Here is a 14,951-nt window from a genome sequence, read left to right as displayed (position 1 = left end):
TTAAAGTTAAGTTACTTAAGTTTACTTTAAGTTACTTTACTTTTAAGTGATTACAATTTCTTAAAATCAGGACCTAAACCAGGGAAATTCGGGGATCATTACTCAGGGCCTTATAAAATAGTTGGTATTCTTCCAAAACATAATGTAAAAATAGAGACTAAAAAGGGCACAAAAATAGTTCATTCAAATAGACTCCGAATTTCACATATAAACTAATCAACCAAAGAAAATAAGCCAAAATAGAAAAAAAAGGGAGAGAGGAAAACTAATATAATATAAAATATATGAGATAAATCATAAAATAAAATATATATATTATGAAACAAAAAATAGATAATTGAATAAAAGAAACATATAATGAAATATTTTCTGATTACAGAACCAAAAACATGATGCATTCTTCTCTGTTATCACTGATATTCTTAACAATAACTAATCCAGTTACAGCCATCATAGGATACGACTGCGGTGCAAGATCTCTTAATACAACCACTATATCTTTATTAAACGTGGAAGAATGTGAAATGCCTTCTACAAAAATAAACGTAACAAGAAAATACATTCAATTATTACAGTTAAATAACTATGAAACTGCTCAAGTGATTCAATGTAAAGTCCAAGTAGACCGAACTGTTTATTATTGTGGAATGCAATCATATAATTCCATAATAGAGAATGGCGCAATAGAATATTTAATGGATGTAAGCCAACAAACGTGTTATGATTTACACAAAAGCGGTACATTTTACTTTGACAATTCACATGTATTTCGAGATATTAAAGTTAATCAAACCACAGTTAGACCCGCTATACTTGCAGGAAGCGTAGATCATAATGGAGAATGTACCTATGGTAGTTATTCCGATGCTTATGGAAGCTGGAGTTCCGTAGTTGTCCAAGCTAAAATAAAAGTAACTTTACAAGAATATACCGCTTGTGTAGACTTAGATAATAACCAAATAATATTACGTAGTGGCGTTAGATGTATTTTAGATAGTGAACATTGTATAGATTCTGAAGGAGGATACACTTTTTGGGAAAGTATATCTAAAGATGTATGCAAATTTAATCGGTATCAAATATTGTATGAAGGAGCAGCTAATCAAATTGAAGGTGAAATAGAACAAACATTATACTCGCTAGTAACACAAGACATTGCTTTTGCGTTAATATCCAAATCTAAACCGAAATTATAGTTACCGAACACCCAAAATTATTCGTTAATGTTGTCGAAAATAATGCATTTTTTCTAAGTAAGAAAATATCAATGAATAACCTAAATATATTTGCGTATGTAAATTCTAAGTTTGTATATGTAGAACGTCACATAAAAGTAGAATTAAGTCGTATGTACAAGGATGTTGTCGTACATCACTGTAAGCAAGAAAGAGAAATTTTGAAAAATGCACTTGCAATTGCTAGTCAATCTCCCGATCAGTTTGCCTATAATCTCATGAAAGGAGCCGGACATATGGGTGTAACAGCAGGAGAGGTAGTGCACATCGTTAAGTGTATACCCGTTGATGTGAATCGCAAGGAGACGAATGTTATGCTGAACTAAAAGTAATCCATAACAACCATACCAAATTCTTATCTCCCAAAACACATATTTTGAAGGCTTATGGGACAGTAGTTGATTGTAATGCTCTTCTACCCACATTCTTTTATTTTAATGATGACTAGTATAAGTTTTTACCAAGAGCAGTAGAAGCAAAAACTCCCACCACTCTTAAGCCTTTTTCTGGATAAACCTGGAAATACCAGAATATTCCCTCACTAGCCACCAGCGGAATACATACAGAAAAGGATCTACAAGATTTAATGAACAGAATCCTGTTCCCCTTGGAACAACCTGCAGTAATAAATGTTGTAACCCGAGAAATTCGTGGACACACTATAAAAGACAGTAACGGAATAATTGGAAAGTTAATGAACGAGAATGTATTGGAGCAGTTAGTAGTCAATACCTGGAACAAAATGTGGATGAAATTTATGACCTTTGGTACTTTCAGTGTCGGTATACTTGCAATTATACTAATTGTCCAAACTACAAAAAAATTAATAGAAGTCCTCATCAATGGAATAACTCTACATAGCATTTATGGATGGTCTTTTCATCTGATTGGGGCCGTATGGAATAGTTTAACTACCTTTCTGATACATTTAGCACCAAAACCCACAGAAGCGAAAAGGAATGTAGAATCACCAGCAAATATTGTCACCGCTCCTGGACAGGAGTTATATCCGACTCTACATTCAACAGAAAATGAAATAACACAACACAACCAGAGTAATTCGATTCGAGCATCACAATCTCAAGTAGTTAAACCAACGTTTGGGTTTCTCCCATGTTAGGGCAAGACCTTCGAGATTAGTAAAATATAAAATATAATGATAAAACCTTGAATACAGCATGATACGACAAGATCTTTATAATTAGAATAAAAATTTCGATTGCTCTTCCTCGTTGCACTCCTCTAGCAATAGTTTAAGTGTGGGGGTGTGACGGCCAGCCGTAACTTAGTTTTTTTTAGATTAATTTAAATATTAAATATGACGAACCGAGTGGGAACCTTCCTGATTTTCCACGATAAAGACGCATTCGAAATAAAGTGTTTATATAAACTTTGATAGTGGCCCAAACCTGCTTATTCGGCCTTACAATCGACGCTCTATCCTGCATTATCTCACGCGCATGTGTTGACAGGAGCCTACGATCATCGTGTATACATCGTGAAGCGTTATCATGCCGATGAGAGAAGAGGGCCATGGGATCGCGTCTGCATCCTATTCACATCATAACCAATGAATTTTTCCCTTTCCAATTAAATTAGTCATTAGAAATTATGAAATAATATTTTTTGAACTTGAATATTTTGATTTCAACAATATATCAAAACTAATTTTGGCCTCTCGAAACCCCTTATCGAGTTTTCGCTCCGGGGCTTAGTTTAAGCAGAAAATAGAAAAAAATAAAAAAATATGTTAATGTTAATGAATTCACTATTATTTAGCGAACTTTTATTATAAGAAATTAATCTACGAATTTATACAACATGGCATGCGAGATAATAAGCATCGTACTATTTTTATAATATTTTATTATTAGATAATTATTGATAACTGTATTTTGCGGCGAATTTAATTATAATATTGATTGTTAATATAAGTAGTGTATAAGTTATGTATTGGTCGATTATGGTTGTTCCAACTTCAATTAATTAATAATTACGAAATTTTTAATTAATCTTGGCTCCGAATGATACTTGAAGAGCCATCTTACAAGCTAAGGCCTGTCCCTTGCGTCCGCGCTCTTGATTTTCTCCACGCCCCCGCTCCTATCAGGGCTCGAAAATCCAACTAGGAAAATCAGAAGAAACAAACGGACCAATTAACACATCATTGCCTACTCCACTCCTCCTAAAACCGAGAGGCTGAGAGAGGGACTCATCACCCAAACACCCACCTAATATAAAAAGGCTGCACAAGACCCAGAGAGGTAGTTCAAGTCCTAAAGGTTATTAGAGCAAGTTTAAGTTCAAGTTATTAGAGAAGTCTAGTGAAAATTAATAAAGTTAAATTATTTTAAGAAATTCAGTGGAAATGAATAAACTCAGATTCAAGTTCAAGGAGCCAAAACTATTTTAAGAAATATCGTCAGCCCGAAGGAAACTTGCCGGATTTAGAGAGAGCGCAGTCTTACTAATAAATAATTAAATAAAATAAAAGTAAGTAAAACCTTATATCTGGCTATCCTTTTCTTTCTTTAAGCAATCCGTTTTTTGGAAATTCATTAAGCGTGAGTCTGGTGTGTTCGTAATAACATTTGGTTATTACATATCGCACTAGCATATAGTTTTCTCCACGCAACAATATTGCTCTTCCCGGCTTATGTGTTACACGATAGCCAAATCAGAGCAACCCTGAGTTTACGCTTACTCCAAGCGTACCTGAGAGTGACCCCGACGTCACTATACTATTATACTACTCCTGGATTAACATGGAATGTTATGTTAGAGTGTACAAATATTGAGCTAGAATACAATGAAAATAACCAAGCAAGACTTTGATGTATTTTGATGTTAACAATTTATATGGGTGGGCGATGACGCAATCATTACCATATAAAAATTTTAAGTGGGTCTATAAAATTTATGAGTCTAATTTTTTCGATGTTTCTGATATTAATGAGGTTAGATATATTTTAGACGTTGATCTAGAATATCCAAAAGCGTTACATAACGAACATTAGGACCTTCAACTTTGTTCTAAAAATAGCACACCTTCCGGATCAACTCAGAAAAAACTTTTAACAACGCTGTATGATAAAGAACGGTATATCATTCACTATAGAGCGCTAAAGCAGACTATCAAATACGGACTCAAACTTAAACAAATACATAGAGCACTACAGTTTAATCAAAAGCCATGGCTCAAAACTTATGTAGATTTGAATACTGAAAAAAGAAAACGATCAAAAAATGAGTTTGAAAAGTTATTCTATAGACTTATGGTTAATGCAATATACGGAAAAAATATGGAGGATGAAACGAAGTGATAAAACGTCAAATTGATTAGTGAATAGGGTGGGAGATATGGATAAGAAACACGGATTGCTCAACCTAACTGTCATAGTAATTCCATCTTTGATTAAAATTTAATAGCAATACAGTTATCATGAACGTATATTAGAATTAAGAAACCAATATATATTAGACTTTGTGTGCTCGATCTCTTAAAAACAGTAGTATATAACTTCCACTATGGGTACATAAAAGAAAGACTAGCTCATAAAGTAAAATTACTCTATACTAATAGAGAAAGTCTAGTGTATGAATATCAAGATGTTGATATGCATGAAATTATGAAAGAAGATATCAATAAATTTGATACATCAGATTACCCAGAAAATAATCAATTTAATATACCGCTAGTTAATAAAAAAGTTCTCGGCGTTATGAAATATGAATGCAATGGGAATATTATGAGAGAATTAATCGGCCTTCGAAGCAAAATGTATAGTATACTAATAGAAAACCATCAAACAATAAATGAAATGAGACGTAGTTGTTTATAAAGAGAAAGGGAAAAAGTTGAATTTTTTAATAGCATTGATTGAAGTATTTTAAATAAAAAATTCTCAAATAGAGGGAAAAGCCATACCGGCATAAAAACCCTTTTATTATTATTAAATTTTACAATCAAAGAAAGAGAACATGAAATTACAATAAAGAGGGAAAGAAAGGAAATCGCGCACTCTTACAATAAAGAGACGAAAAAGAAGTTGCGCACTCGACACGCCGAGGCGTTTTCGCGGAACGCAAGAGGCCGGTGGCCGTTACAATTTGTTAAGACAATGGTGGTCGCTCTAATTGTTTTTCTAAGTTTTCACTCCTTCACACAATTATATACACGCGAGAAGCTTCTCAATGAAACACACTTGCATACAGAATTCGACGGTCAACCGTTTTAAAAACAGGAAGGTGATCTCGGAAAGATCGATTGTCGAATGATCACGTTTCGATTGGCGAAGAAGCTAGAACGCTATGTCTATACGCTTCGAACTGCTCGGAGAGACTGCCTCATCGTCCCCTCCGAGGCAGTGAATCAAGATGGTGGTCAGTCCCCGGACCTTATTTCCAACGGACTCTCGACCTCGCATTCATGCGCACACCATTCGAGAGCGCGCAAGCGCAGAAGTAGTTCGCGCGGTAGTCACGAGCTGGCGCCAAACAACGCGACGACCACGGAACATACTCCCGGTCAGGGCTGCAGGAATGTTAGCTTGGATAACATGACTAGCAGTAGAAATAATAAACAGCGTTTGATACAATGAATTGACGAATTAGGATCAATGAATTTACAATGGTTTCTTTGGTTTGACCATTCATTGATTGATTCTTACAGCATAGTGACTTATGTTAAAGTACGCTTACATTAAAGTACGCTAGTGACTCAAGTAGACTAGAACAAACATACAACTTGATCACAATTTTTGAACTAAGAGGAAACACCTTCCGTTGGAGCGGCTGTTCCGTGATTGCATAGCTTATGACTAGTTGAACATATTTACAGTGAAGAGATGGTACGGGATTGCACCTACAAACAGTTTGATGTTTAAGAGTTATCTGTGGGGAGAGCACATAAACGCGTAATGTTCCGTGTATAAACTCCCTTTGATGTTTTTACTGATGCTACTCTGGATATGCCATCACTACTGGGAAAGACCTTGGTCACCACTCCCAGAGGCCAGCGAGAGGTTCCAAGGTTATCTTCCATGAGGATGACGACAGTACCGACAGCTAGCTTGGTATTAGAGGAAAACCATTTTTGTCGTGTCTGGAGTTCGTTTAGGTATTCCTTATGCCACCTGGACGAGAAATCCTGTCTTGTCTTTGTGATAAAATTCATAGTCGATAGGCGATTCGTCGGCACTGAAACAAAATCAGTTGAGGGTAAGAAATTGATTGGTCGGCCAATAAGAAGGTGAGCTGGGCTGATTGCGCTGGGGTCGTTGGGATCGGCGGACAAAGAGCAAAGAGGACGCGAATTGAGGATCGCCTCGATCTCAGTTAATAAGGTACTAATTTGTTCATAAGTCAGAAAGTGATCCTTCAGTACACGTCTCAAATGGTGTTTGAAGCTTTTCACCGCCGCTTCCCAAAGACCACCAAAGTGCGGTGATAAAGGAGGATTGAAATGCCAGGAAATTCGTCTGGATAAAGCGAATGATTGAATTGAATTAATGAACTCAGGTTTTTCATGCAATTTGTAAATCTCAGTCAGCTCTCGATTAGCTCCAAGGAAATTGGTTCCATTGTCGGAGAAAACATCTGTTGGGATACCACGTCGACTGATGAACCTGCGAAAGGCTGAAAGAAAACCTTCGGTTGACAGATCAGTCGCAAGTTCGATGTGTACAGCCTTAGAAGCCATACAAACGAACACGCAGCCGTACGTCTTAATGAAGCTCCTATTTCTATCTTTCTTTTCTTTGATGAGAATAGGACCAAAGAAATCCACTCCGGTCTTACTAAAAGCGGGTGCTTCAGTTACTCTGCTACCATGAAGATCCGCCATCTGTGCATTCATACATTTAGGTCGTTGTCGAATACACTCAACACAATGTCGAACGATTCTTCTAATCTGGTCCTTTCCATTGAGAATTCAATAACGTTGACGGATGATGTATAATGTAGCTTGGATCCCAGCATGCAAATTGGAGTCATGAGTATCCCTAATGATGAGATCGGTAACATGATGTCGACTAGGCAACAAGACTGGATGACGTTGAGTATAAATTAGATCGGACCTTTTAAGACGACCACCTACTCTAATCATGTCATGTTCATCAAGAAAAGGGTTCAACTCATCCAGACTAGTTGCCTTACGGAAAGGAACTGAATTATCGTCCCCTTTACTCTCCTCAGCCGTCGCAAGAAGTTTCAGCTCTTTAGGGAAGCGTTCTCGTTGAATCATGGCTACAATTTTCCGTTCGGCAGTCTCTAATTCGCTGATTTCTAGAGGCCGCAATTCACCTCGCCGTTCATCCAATGATTTAAGATTCTTCCATCGTAACATGAAAGCTACGACTTTGATCAAGTGCTTAAAGGACGAAAAACGGGAATAAATGAATGAAATATCATTAGAGGTTGATGAGAGTAAACAAGTCTCTTTTCCGCTGGTAGATCCAGATGGTAGTAACTGCTCAGGTTGTTTTGGCCACTCAGTATCTGAAAATAACAACCACTTTGGACCGGAGTTCCAAAGTGGGTTTTTCATGAATTCCTCAGGAAGTTGCCCTCTGGACAGTGAATCTGCAGGATTATCTCCAGACGGAACATGATACCAACTGACTTGATCATCCATTTTTTGAATCTCGGCCACTCGGTTGGACTCGAATGGTCTCAGGAGATGAGGCGCCTTTTTAAGCCAACACAGGGCTATGACTGAATCGGACCAAAAGGTAACTTTATGTATGGGGAAGTCTAAGACGTTTCTAACCTTGATAAAAAGTTTCGTGAGAACACTAGCGGCGCAAAGCTCTAGACGGGGGATATTCATTCCCTTCAGCGGAGCTACTCGTGATTTACTGCAGATGAGTTGGATGGATGCTACCCCATGGGAAAACGACAGATTTGAGATATAAACAAGCACCATAACCATGAGCGCAGGCGTCGCAGAAACCATGAATCTCACTTTTAACGGCACCTTCAGCCCGTATAAATCGCGGAATTAGATATTCTCGAAGGGCAGGGAGTTGTTCAGCCAACACTCGCCATTTACTGGAAATATCCTGCGGTAAAGCTACATCCCAAGTGATTTGGGATTTCCAGCAATCTTGCATGAGAACTTTAGCGTACAAAATCACTGGACCAAGAAGGCCTAGAGGGTCATAGATCTTAGAAATCTCAGAGAGCAAGTGGCGTTTTGTATACAAAATGTTTAAATCGATCGATGAGACAGTGTAACAGAATTTGTCGATGTTAGAATTCCAATGGATTCCCAAGGTTTTCTGAAGAGGAGACACCTTCACCCCGCAATCTAAGCTGAAAATTTCCCTATCGATATTTTCCAAAGCGGAAATGTGATTGGACGACCACTGTCTGATAACGAAACCTCCACGAGATAATAATTGTATCATCTCGTCACGAATGCTTAAAATGGCTTCGAGAGAATCAGCGCCAGAAACAAGATCATCAACATAAAAGTCACGCATTAATATCTGGCTGGCGTTTGGGAAATTCTCTGCTTCATCACGAGCTAATTGGTGAAGAGTCCTGATAACTAAAATTGGAGCACAGGCCATGCCAAAAATGACAGTATTGAGTATGAAAGTTCTTATTTTTCCTTCGTAATACCAGAGAATCTTTTGGTATTTCCTATTCTCTGGGTGAACCAGAACCTGCCGATACATTTTTTCAATATCAGCCGTGACAACGAATTTGTTTGTACGAAAGCGGAGCACTTGTTCGAAAATGGAGTCTTGAATAGTCGGTCCAACCCTGAGCACATCATTAAGGGAAATTCCAGTAGATGTCTTGGAAGAAGCATCGTATACTGGTCTCACTTTAGTCGTTTCACTAGACTCTTTGACTACTGCCTGATGAGGAATGTAGTACCAGTCTCCAGGATCCTCCTCACAAAGCGTCATATGTCCCAAGGTGATGTATTCGTTCATCGCTTTGTAATATTCTGCTTTGAGATGATGATCCTTTCCGAGTTTATTTTCTAACGAATGAAGACGCCTGAGAGCTTGCTGTTTTGATGAACCGAGATTGAACTTACTATCTCGAAATGGGAGACGCACCACGTAACGACCTGACGCGTCACGAGTGGTGTGAGTCGCGTAATGCTCCTCACAGAAGACCTCGTCGCGAGAACGAAGAGGTTCGTGGTCAAAATCCTCGATAATCCAAAATTTTTTTAAGAATCTATCTAGTTTGACTATTTTGCAAGAAGCTGGTGAAGAGCAAGACAGCCTATTAAATCCCCCAGCAGCGACCCAGCCAAATGACGTCTTCTGGAAAATTAAATGTGAATTATCGTGCTGGAGCCTTATTTGGCCGGGATTCATAGCCGATAACGTGGTACCAGAAGCCAATAAAACGTCAATAGGTGCTGGAAGATGGAAAGATGGATCCGCTAACTTCAGTCCTTTTGGAATTTTATAGAGTTTCCGGGGAAAGACATCAGAAGGAATCGTATCCGCAATACTAGGCACAATAAGAAAGCTCAGTTCATATGTTGGAGAAGTATAGTTGGAAATCAAGTTAGCCTTGATGAAATGATTGGCTATGGTGTTCATATTGTCGACTGCTCCAATGTTAACTACACACTCAAATTTAGATAATCTTAAAGAATTTGCGAGTTTATCGGTTATCAAATTGACAGTGGAGCATGAATCGAGGAGAGCCCGTGCTTTGATGAATTGTCCCTGATTGTCTCGAAGTTTGATGAGGGCCGTAGTCATCAGGTATGAATCGGAAGGATAAACAGTAGAAGTGAATGAAAAACTAGTTAGTCAGGATGGGGTTGTTTTTGGAGTAGTTGATGTACTTTGAGTAGCATCACCTTGACCTTGGTTCTGATTGTTAGAGTCTACGTTTTTCTTGTCTGAATGTAACAACGTGTGGTGCTTGCGGTTACATTTTTTGCAAGATGTTGTACTTTTGCATGGAAAAGGATGATTAGACAGGCAATTGAAACAGATCTTATGCGTCCTGACAAAATCCCACCTCTGCTGAGTGGTAAGCTTCGCAAACTCGGGGCACTTGAAAAGACGGTGATCGCTATTGCATTTCTGACAAGCGACTTTGTTGGAGACAGTTGCTGCCTGGGCAGGGGCATTGGTGACAAAACTCCTAGCATTATTTCTGGAAACTTTGGACTGATGAACCTTGGAGACTTGCTCGCTTCCCCTTTTTCGCGGATAATTAGGATTAGTTGATGATGCCTTTTCTATCGACCTGAGCTTGAAGCACGTAGTTTGTGCAAAGGTATAAAATTCATCGAGAGTTGGGAGCCGATCAGGTTCAAGCTTGTCTTGCCACCTGTCCAAGACAGCCTTTGGAATACGTCTCTCAAGAATCCTGATGACTATATCGTCATTAACCTGAACTCCGATCTTTTTTAACATGTAGAGATGTTGTTTGGTTTGATCGATAAGTGATGACAACCCGTCATAGGTTAAGGAAGTGACGACAGGAAGATCGAGTAAAGCGTCAAGATGCTCAGTAGCAATAAGTCGTTTATGATCGTAGGCAGCACAAAGTGTGGCCCAAGCCTGATCATAGTCCTCGTCACTAGGAGTAAACGAATTGATTTTTTCTAGAGCCCTGCCTGTCAACGAAGTTTTTAATAGGTTGTGTTTGTGATAGTTGGTCAGATCATCCCGAGAGTGGACCATAGCAATAAATTTGTTTTTGAAAGTAAGCCATTTGTCAGCATTACCATCATAAGTTGGGATTGTGATGGAAGGTAGTCTTGGTCGTTCAGAAAAAGTAATGTTACTTGAGTTGAGTGTGGAGTTAGCAATCATTTCGTTAGTCTTGTTGAGGCGTGTGACAGTAGCGGCAGTTTCAAAATAAAGAGCTTCTAGTTCTAAGAATTTGTCAAGTCTTTCGTGGTCAGGTTTTAAAGAAATAAGTTCGTCGTTATATTTAACATAAGATTGATAAAGAGTTGTTAAACTGTTTAAACGTAAAGAGGCATTGATAACGTCAGGGTTTTGTTCTGTCAAATATTTTTTGAGGGTGTTGATATGGCTTTCAAAAGTTTTACTTTTCTGTATGATAAAATCAACGCGCTTTTTTTGGTCTTCGGAGAACTCCATTGTGAATGTTTTCTAAGGGAATATGTTTTGAAACACAAAATCAAACTATAATTAAAAATAGAATTCACGAAATGAACACAAATAAAACTAGTATTCTTATAAAAATAAATTAATTGTAAGTGAGTCAATAATAATGAATCAATAATGGTAATGAATGATTAAACGAATTAATAAATGATTATGTAATTACTTGATAGATTGGTTATAATTAGGTTATAAATGAATGAATGTCAATATTCAACGCTCGAAAGTGTGAAGAAAAGAGTGAAACTTATCTTTAAGTAGTGTTGAATCGAAGTGTGGTTGCCACTGCACTCGTTAGATATGTCAGCTATCTGTTCTGCTTGAGAATGGTTGCCTTTTATTCACTAGAGTTCCTAGCCTTAAATTCTGCAACCTAAAATAACGCGCGCACTTTTCCCGCTCGAATCACGTTCGTGCACGTCGAAATGCGACAACAAAGAAATGTGAACTTCGAACCTCACAGGAGGCACCATGAAATGAGACGTAGTTGTTTATAAAGAGAAAGGGAAAAAGTTGAATTTTTTAATAGCATTGATTGAAGTATTTTAAATAAAAAATTCTCAAATAGAGGGAAAAGCCATACCGGCATAAAAACCCTTTTATTATTATTAAATTTTACAATCAAAGAAAGAGAACATGAAATTACAATAAAGAGGGAAAGAAAGGAAATCGCGCACTCTTACAATAAAGAGACGAAAAAGAAGTTGCGCACTCGACACGCCGAGGCGTTTTCGCGGAACGCAAGAGGCCGGTGGCCGTTACAATTTGTTAAGACAATGGTGGTCGCTCTAATTGTTTTTCTAAGTTTTCACTCCTTCACACAATTATATACACGCGAGAAGCTTCTCAATGAAACACACTTGCATACAGAATTCGACGGTCAACCGTTTTAAAAACAGGAAGGTGATCTCGGAAAGATCGCTTGTCGAATGATCACGTTTCGATTGGCGAAGAAGCTAGAACGCTATGTCTATACGCTTCGAACTGCTCGGAGAGACTGCCTCATCGTCCCCTCCGAGGCAGTGAATCAAGATGGTGGTCAGTCCCCGGACCTTATTTCCAACGGACTCTCGACCTCGCATTCATGCGCACACCATTCGAGAGCGCGCAAGCGCAGAAGTAGTTCGCGCGGTAGTCACGAGCTGGCGCCAAGCAACGCGACGACCACGGAACAATAAAGAAAGCAAAAGGCGTGAATACATATACTGTCACAAAACAATTGATCATGAAGATCATCGAAACTGTTTATTGGAATTAAAAATTATTATGCGTGAGCAATGCAATATACGTAGTGTATTACATCAAGTAAGAACGGAAAGAGCATAGAAAGTAGCACTAATTCCATATGATGATAAACGTTGTATATTTGATAAAAATCCAGATACACTTCCATGGGATCATTACGGAACTATTGAAACAACAAAGCTTAAAATCAGCAGTGTGGTACAACGAGGAAGATCATAGACGTAAGGGAAAATCCTCAAGATACCTTTATAATAAGTAGTAGAGATCACTATAGAAACCAATACCAACAAAGTTGTAAGATTCCTCCAACCTCCGATAGAAGTCGCTCAGGACAGAGCAGCAATAGTGGGGAGGAAGAAGGATTAGTTAGGAAAAGACTTAGGATAGAATAGTGATAGAATGGGGGACAACGGTAGATATGGCGACTGGAGCCAAAGGCGCAGGGAAATGGAATCAGACGAGATATTACTCTGGTAGAGCTAAGGTGAAAACAGAGGGAAATGACGGCGGCTCAAGTTCTCAAAGAGGGGATGCTGGGTACAAAACAGAGAATACACTTCAGTCATTCATAGTTAATCAGAAGCAGCTTGAAGCAGCAGCAATCTGTTCCTAGTTCTCCTTTTTCCAGTATTAGTAGATTTTCTATTAAAAGAAAATTTCTTACATAGCTTTCTAACTATATCCTAGGAGTATCAAACAGAATGTATTCAATTAAAGATTGATTTCTTTTTTTTTTTATTGTAGAATGGATTTGTCGTCATTCAATAAAATTGCAAAATCAGCTTTCTTACCTAGAAAGACTATGTCACAATTAGATAAAAACTGTATATATATGATAACTAAATTAAGGTGGTTGAACACTCGCTACGGATTTAGTGTAGAAGTAACAGTAGATGACGAATTTGAGGTATTTCTACCGAAGCGAGTAAGCTTGGCGTTAGAACAAGATGAGGAGATGCTGCAGAAATTGTATGAGACCACGGAGAGGAAGGAATTATTTCTACATCATCAAGAAGGCTCGAATATTGAAATTAAAAATTAACTTAGTGTAATTTATAAATGTATATAGTAAATAAGTAATAAATTTATATTTTTAATTTTAATCAGGTCTTTAATCCTAATTTAATTATACTTTCAAATCCTTTTTTGGAGAAGTAGAAGTAATTACTTATGCGTCCTTTCCGCTAAGTTTCGACTTAGTATAAAGGTCTCACAAGCAATGTTAATAGTAGTGGTACCTCACAGGTGAGAACGATGGTTGAGGCTCTCACTATTTCCTAACAAAAAAAAATAAATAAATAAAAAAGAGAGAAGAGGGAGATTTCGGTGGTTCGAAAAGCGTAGTAGTAGGATTAGATTTTCAAATAACGATAAGATATTAATAGAAAGCCCATTCCGTTCGAAGCAGCGGTAAGAATAAGTAGTAGAAGCTTAGCCATGCCAGTTATAAGAGACAACAAGAGATCTAGCTCCTCTGCTAAGCATGTATGGTTTGCAAAGAAAGTTAGAATACATCATCTTCCATACGAAGAAAAAGACTTTAGAAAAGGTATTAGAGAGCACGTAGCAAGAGATCGTGTGCGCTTCCAAAGACGTATTGCTGAATTGAATAAAGTTATATCACGAGTATTATTCAAGAAAAGTATACTGATGATGAATCGAATGCTTCGTCCTATATTAAAAAATCATTACACTATATAGGTACATGTTAAATAAAATGGAAATCTAATTCAAAGTAGAGGAAAGTGGTTGTAATGGCTCGAATACCAAAGAAGTGGAGAAACGTTTTAAAAGAGCTGTGAGTCTCGAAGAGCTTCATTCTGTCTCAAAAATCGACTAGTAGCTGTTATAGCAGCAGCAGCAGTGACAGCAGTAGTAGTAGTAGTAGCAATAGAAGACGTAATATTCTAGATCTCTTTGCCTACAGCAAGATCAATTTTGAAATGTTGAATAACACTGGAATGAAGCTCTTTGACGTACATTCTGAAAAGAGTCATCATGAATTGCATAAAGATCAGAATTACCTAATAACATACATGAGGCAAGATGAATCTCGAATTATTCTTGAACTCGATTGTGAGTTCGAAATTGTTCTACTGGACTAAATTTCAAGAGCAATAATTTATCATTATGATCTTTTTATTGATCTATCCGACAGAGTTCAAAAATACGCATTATGTATTCAGTATTATGAATGTGATCGATTTCAATCTTCTTATATGTCAACAAAGATTGTATTATATAAATTTATTTTCTGGAGAGGCAAATGAGTTATTATGTTTCTATTAAAGCAGGTTTTCTCACTAGTAACGAAGAGAAAATGGAAGTACCTCACAGGTAAAAGAGA

At 37.6% G+C, this 14,951-nt stretch overlaps 3 protein-coding genes across 3 annotated transcripts; all 3 read right to left on the bottom strand.

Annotated features, from left to right (window-relative positions):
- Window positions 1-5,921: 5,921 nt before the first annotated feature.
- Window positions 5,922-7,080, bottom strand: LOC131671935 (uncharacterized). The gene is made up of 2 exons (XM_058948752.1): window positions 6,190-7,080; window positions 5,922-6,128 (listed from the first exon to the last, which is right to left on the bottom strand). The coding sequence occupies exons 1-2, from the start codon at window positions 7,078-7,080 to the stop codon at window positions 5,922-5,924; spliced, it is 1,098 nt and encodes a 365-aa protein (XP_058804735.1).
- An 87-nt stretch (window positions 7,081-7,167) lies between these two features.
- LOC131671927 (uncharacterized) lies at window positions 7,168-8,064 on the bottom strand. Its single transcript, XM_058948740.1, has one exon. It carries the CDS (start codon window positions 8,062-8,064, stop codon window positions 7,168-7,170), a length of 897 nt encoding a protein of 298 aa, XP_058804723.1.
- Window positions 8,065-8,089: 25 nt separating this feature from the next.
- On the bottom strand, window positions 8,090-9,973 carry LOC131671918 (uncharacterized). The gene has a single exon (XM_058948727.1). The coding sequence runs from the start codon at window positions 9,971-9,973 to the stop codon at window positions 8,090-8,092; it is 1,884 nt and encodes a 627-aa protein (XP_058804710.1).
- Window positions 9,974-14,951: the final 4,978 nt, after the last annotated feature.

This window comes from Phymastichus coffea, unplaced genomic scaffold (genome assembly GCF_024137745.1).
Source record: "Phymastichus coffea isolate CEN01 unplaced genomic scaffold, Cenicafe_Pcof_1.1 PCOF00010, whole genome shotgun sequence".
Lineage (NCBI taxonomy): Eukaryota > Metazoa > Arthropoda > Insecta > Hymenoptera > Eulophidae > Phymastichus > Phymastichus coffea.
Note: the sequence above shows the minus strand (reverse complement) of the source record. Positions and strands in the feature narration are given on the sequence as shown.

Bases quoted from the DNA above. Each gene is read 5' to 3' on its own strand.
- LOC131671935 (XM_058948752.1), bottom strand. From the start codon at position 7,080: ATGGCGGATCTTCATGGTAGCAGAGTAACTGAAGCACCCGCTTTTAGT. The intron at 6,129-6,189 runs GTAAAAACATCA...CTCTCCCCACAG, and splicing joins GCATATCCAGAGTAGCATCA to ATAACTCTTAAACATCAAAC.
- LOC131671927 (XM_058948740.1), bottom strand. From the start codon at position 8,064: ATGAATATCCCCCGTCTAGAGCTTTGCGCCGCTAGTGTTCTCACGAAA.
- LOC131671918 (XM_058948727.1), bottom strand. From the start codon at position 9,973: ATGACTACGGCCCTCATCAAACTTCGAGACAATCAGGGACAATTCATC.